The sequence below is a fragment of the Cucurbita maxima genome, unplaced genomic scaffold (assembly GCF_002738345.1).
Source record: "Cucurbita maxima cultivar Rimu unplaced genomic scaffold, Cmax_1.0 Cma_Scf00040, whole genome shotgun sequence".
NCBI lineage: Eukaryota > Viridiplantae > Streptophyta > Magnoliopsida > Cucurbitales > Cucurbitaceae > Cucurbita > Cucurbita maxima.
The window spans coordinates 697,952-702,418 of NW_019272056.1; the positions used below are offsets into that span (position 1 = coordinate 697,952).

The 4,467-nt window shown below is 46.1% G+C and overlaps 1 protein-coding gene and 1 pseudogene across 1 annotated transcript; one reads left to right on the forward strand and one right to left on the reverse strand.

Moving 5' to 3' along the window:
• Positions 1–13: 13 nt before the first annotated feature.
• LOC111469512 (18.5 kDa class I heat shock protein-like) lies at positions 14–748 on the reverse strand. Its single transcript, XM_023114808.1, has one exon. It carries the CDS (start codon positions 555–557, stop codon positions 87–89), a length of 471 nt encoding a protein of 156 aa, XP_022970576.1. The 5' UTR covers positions 558–748; the 3' UTR covers positions 14–86.
• A 1,056-nt stretch (positions 749–1,804) lies between these two features.
• LOC111469513 lies at positions 1,805–2,611 on the forward strand (annotated as a pseudogene).
• Positions 2,612–4,467: the final 1,856 nt, after the last annotated feature.

A 4,467-nucleotide genomic window follows, 5' to 3' on the forward strand; every position in this document is an offset into this window, starting at 1 on the left:
TGATAAAAAAAAAAAAAAAAAAAGGCGCCAAAGGTAACAAACACCACATATTACAATTCCAAAGATTAATTCCTTCAGCCGGAAATCTAAACGGACTTCACATCCATTTTCCTTTCTTCCGCCTTCGGCACCGTCACAGTCAGTACTCCGTTATCCATAGATGCCCTAATTTTCTCCATTTTCGCATCTTCCGGCAGCCGGAATCTCCTCTGGAACATTCCACTGCTTCGCTCCATCCGATGCCATTTCTCGTTCTTCTCTTCTTTCTCTACTCTTCTTTCGCCGCTGATCTGAATCACTTTTCCGTCTTCTATCTCCACTTTCACTTCCTCTTTCTTCAGTCCAGGCAGATCGGCTTTCAGAACATGAGCCTCCGGCGTCTCCTTCCAGTCTACATGAGCGTTCACCATAGCTGAAGTTTCACGAGCAATTTCCGGAAAGTGAGATGAAAGTGATGAAGGAAAGTGAAAATCGAATGGATCTGAGAGATCGAATGTGGCAAATGGATCGAAGATGCTGCTCCGTCGGCCACCGAAAAAGCTTGGAATCATCGACATCTTCAGAGGTTTAGTTGAAGAAATTGATATACGACTTGAATCGGAGATTTGAAATCGAGATTCGGAAGCGCTTTGATTGAACTCAACGATTATCAGAGGATAATTTGCTGGTTTGAAGTTTCTGATTGGTGAAGATTCTGGTTTTCTCTGGAAGTTTCTCTCTTTTTCGAAATATCCTCGCTTCCGTCGTCGAATGAACCTTCTGGGCGTTCGGCCAATTCTGATGCAATAGGCTTCTTTTTATGGGCCTTACTAATTTGACATACCCTACGTATTTAGAAGATTCCATTTTAGAACAAACCTTAGATCGAGCTTAGGAAATTTTTTTGCTTACCCTTTCGGGTTTTCAAACATGTTTAGAGGTTTTCACCTTTATAAGCAATATTTCGTTTCTCTCTCCAACCAATTTTGGATCTCACAATCTTCAATCCTATTAGGAGCTCAGCGTTCTCGCTAGCACACTGCCTGATAATCTGGCATCGATACCATTCGTAACCGTCTAAGCTCACCGCTAATTATCCTCTTTGATTTTTCCTTCCAAGTTTTAAAACGCGTCTACTAGGGAAAGGTTTTCATATCCTTATAAGAAATGTTTTGTTCCCATTTCCTACTGATGTGGGATCTCACGATCTTCAACTTGATAAAGCTTATTCGTGAGAGCAATCCAACCCAACTCATATATTTATGGGTTTCATTCAAATTGGATCTCCAGATTGAACACCTTGTGACTAATTAATTCAGAGGGAAAAAAACGACTAGTGAGTGAATTCATAGAATGATCAATTGCAACTCTAGTAGTGGAACAATTTATCTCTGGTGAGCATTGAAGGAGAAAAACCAACGAGTGAGAGGAGGAACTAAAACGACCAACAATTGAGTAGCATGACTATCGAGGAAGAAAAGGTTAAACTAAGAATGACTAGCAACCAGCGAGAAGAAATGGGAAAGAAATAAGGAGGAAATGGTGGCGAGGTGAGTGAGCGTTTGACAACAGGTGATTCATCTAAGCATGTGACAAGCATCGAGGTCTAGCCAGAGAAAGGAAAAAGAAAGAAATGATTATAGTCGAAAGTGGTGAACAACCAAATCTAACCTTTACGAGTTAGAATGGATTCTTCCAATTTTTTGAGTTGTCAAATCCTTTCAAATAGTTCACTCAATAGAGCTGTAGAGAAAATATAAAATTTGATGGGATTATTTTTTAGACAAATTAAAAACTTTAGTGGTATTTTTATTAATTTTTCATTTTATAAAAACACAAAGAAATTTCTGGAGAAAGCCAGAATCTCCGCCTAGTCGCTATAAATACTCGCCTCTTTCAATTTCTTCCCCAATCAGAAACTCCAAACCAACAATTTCGCGTGGAATTCATTCGAAGCGCTTCCAATTCTCGATTTCAAATTTCTCGTCATTTCAATTTCTTCAACTAAACCTCAGAAGATGTCGATGATTCCAAGCTTTTTCGGTGGCCGACGGAGCAGCATCTTCGATCCATTTGCCACTTTCGATCTCTCAGATCCGTTCGATTTTCACTTTCCTCTTCTATTTCATCTTGATACCTCTGATCTGATGAACGCTCGTGTTGATTGGAAGGAGACGCCGGAGGCTCATGTAATGAAAGTCGATCTGCCTGGGCTGAAGAAAGAGGAAGTGAAAGTTGAGATAGAAGATGGATAAGTGCTTCAGATCAGCGGCGGAAGGAGCGTCGAGAAAGAGGACATAAACGAGAAATGGCATCGGATCGAGCGACGCAGTGGAAAGCTCCAGAGGAGATTCCGGCTACCAGAGGATGCGAAAATGGAGGAAATTAGGGCATCAATGGAGGACGGTGACGGTGACGGTGCCCAAGGCGGAAGAAAATAACGCGGATGTGAAGTCCGTTGAGATTTCCAGCTAAACAACTGAATATTTGGCACGGATTTTGTGTACACGCTAAACTATTTTTCATTCTTTGTAATTATGTTGATAAATTGTGTGGTGCTGATTTTGAGCCTATAAATGTAAGCAATGGATCGATATCTGTAAATTGGCTTGTGATTTCGAGAGACTGTGAAGAATACAGTTCTTCAATGTGACATGAATTAAAGATAATTTTGATTGAAGTATATTGTATATTAATGTTTTTTTGGTTCATATCATAAATGATGTCATAGAATATCATCAAAAAAGATAAATTAAAATAACAACCATCTCAAACAAATAGTATCAAACAAAAAAAAACAAATACTCTCAACAGTTTCCCATAGTGGAAGCAAAAATAAGCCCATCGTGGAAGCCCAAGTCGGCCCATAATGGAAGCTCAACGCGGCCCATACTGGACGCCCAAGTCGGCCCATAGTGGAAACCCAGGTCGGCCCATAGTGGAAGCCCAAGTCAGCCCGTAGTGGAAGCCCATGCCAATCCATAGTTGAAGACCAAGCCCAAGTAGGCCCATAGTGGAAGCCCAAGCAATGCCGGCTCATAGTTGAAGCCCAATTAGGCGCATAGTGGAAGCCCAAGCCCAATTCGGCCCATAGTGAAAGCCCAATTCGGCCCATTGTAGAAGCACAAGCCCAAGTCGACCCATAGTGGAAGCCCATCTAGGCCCATAATCGAATACGATGTCGGCCCATAGTGGAAGCCCAATGTTGGCCCATAGTGAAAGCCCAAGTCGGCCCATAGTGGAAGCCCAAGTAGGCCCATAATCGATGCCCAAATCCGCCCATAGCCCAAGCCGGCCAATAGTGGAAGCCCAACCGGCCCGTAGTCGAAGCCCATTTCGGCCCATAGTGGAAGCCCAAGTCGGCCCATAGTGGAAGCCCATGTAGGCCCATAATGGAAGCCCAAGTCGGCCCATAGTGGAAGCCCATGTAGGCCCATAGTGGAAGCCCAAGTCGGCCCATAGTGGAAGCCCAAGTCGGCCCATAGTGGAAGCCCATGTAGGCCCATAGTGGAAGCCCAAGTTAGCCCACCTAGGCCCATAATCGAAGCCCATTGGGTCTCATAGCCCAGTCGGCCCATAGTGGAAGCCCAGTCGGCCCATAGTGGAGCCCAATCGGCCCATAGTGGTAGCCCATGTCTGCCCATAGTGGAAGCCCAATCGGCCCATTGCCGAAGCCCATTTCGGCCCATAGTGGAAGCCCATTTCGGCCCATAGTGGAAGCCCAAATTAGCCCATTGTGGAAGCCCAACTAGGCCCATAATCGAAGCTCAACTAGCCCTAATCCGCCTATAGTGGAAGCCCAAAGCCGGCCCATAGTGGAAGCCCAAGCCGGCCCATAGTGGAAGCCCAAGTTAGCCCTAATCGGCCTATAGTGGAAGCCCAAAGCCGGCCCATAGTGGAAGCCCAAAGCCGGCCCATAGTGGAAGCCCAAAGCCGGCCCATAGTGGAAGCCCAAGTTAGCCCTAATCGGCCTATAGTGAAAGCCCAAAGCCGGCCCATAGTGGAAGCCCAAAGCTGGCCCATAGTGGAAGCCCAAAGCTGGCCCATAGTGGAAGCCCAAAGCTGGCCCATAGTGGAAGCCCAAAGCTGGCCCATAGTGGAAGCCCAAAGCTGGCCCATAGTGGAAGCCCAAAGCTGGCCCATAGTGGAAGCCCAAAGCTGGCCCATAGTGGAAGCCCAAAGCTGGCCCATAGTGGAAGCCCAAAGCTGGCCCATAGTGGAAGCCCAAAGCTGGCCCATAGTGGAAGCCCAAAGCTGGCCCATAGTGGAAGCCCAAAGCTGGCCCATAGTGGAAGCCCAAAGCTGGCCCATAGTGGAAGCCCAAAGCTGGCCCATAGTGGAAGCCCAAAGCTGGCCCATAGTGGAAGCCCAAAGCTGGCCCATAGTGGAAGCCCAAAGCTGGCCCATAGTGGAAGCCCAAAGCTGGCCCATAGTGGAAGCCCAAGTTAGCCCTAATCGGCCTATAGTGAAAGCCCAAAGCCGGCCCAT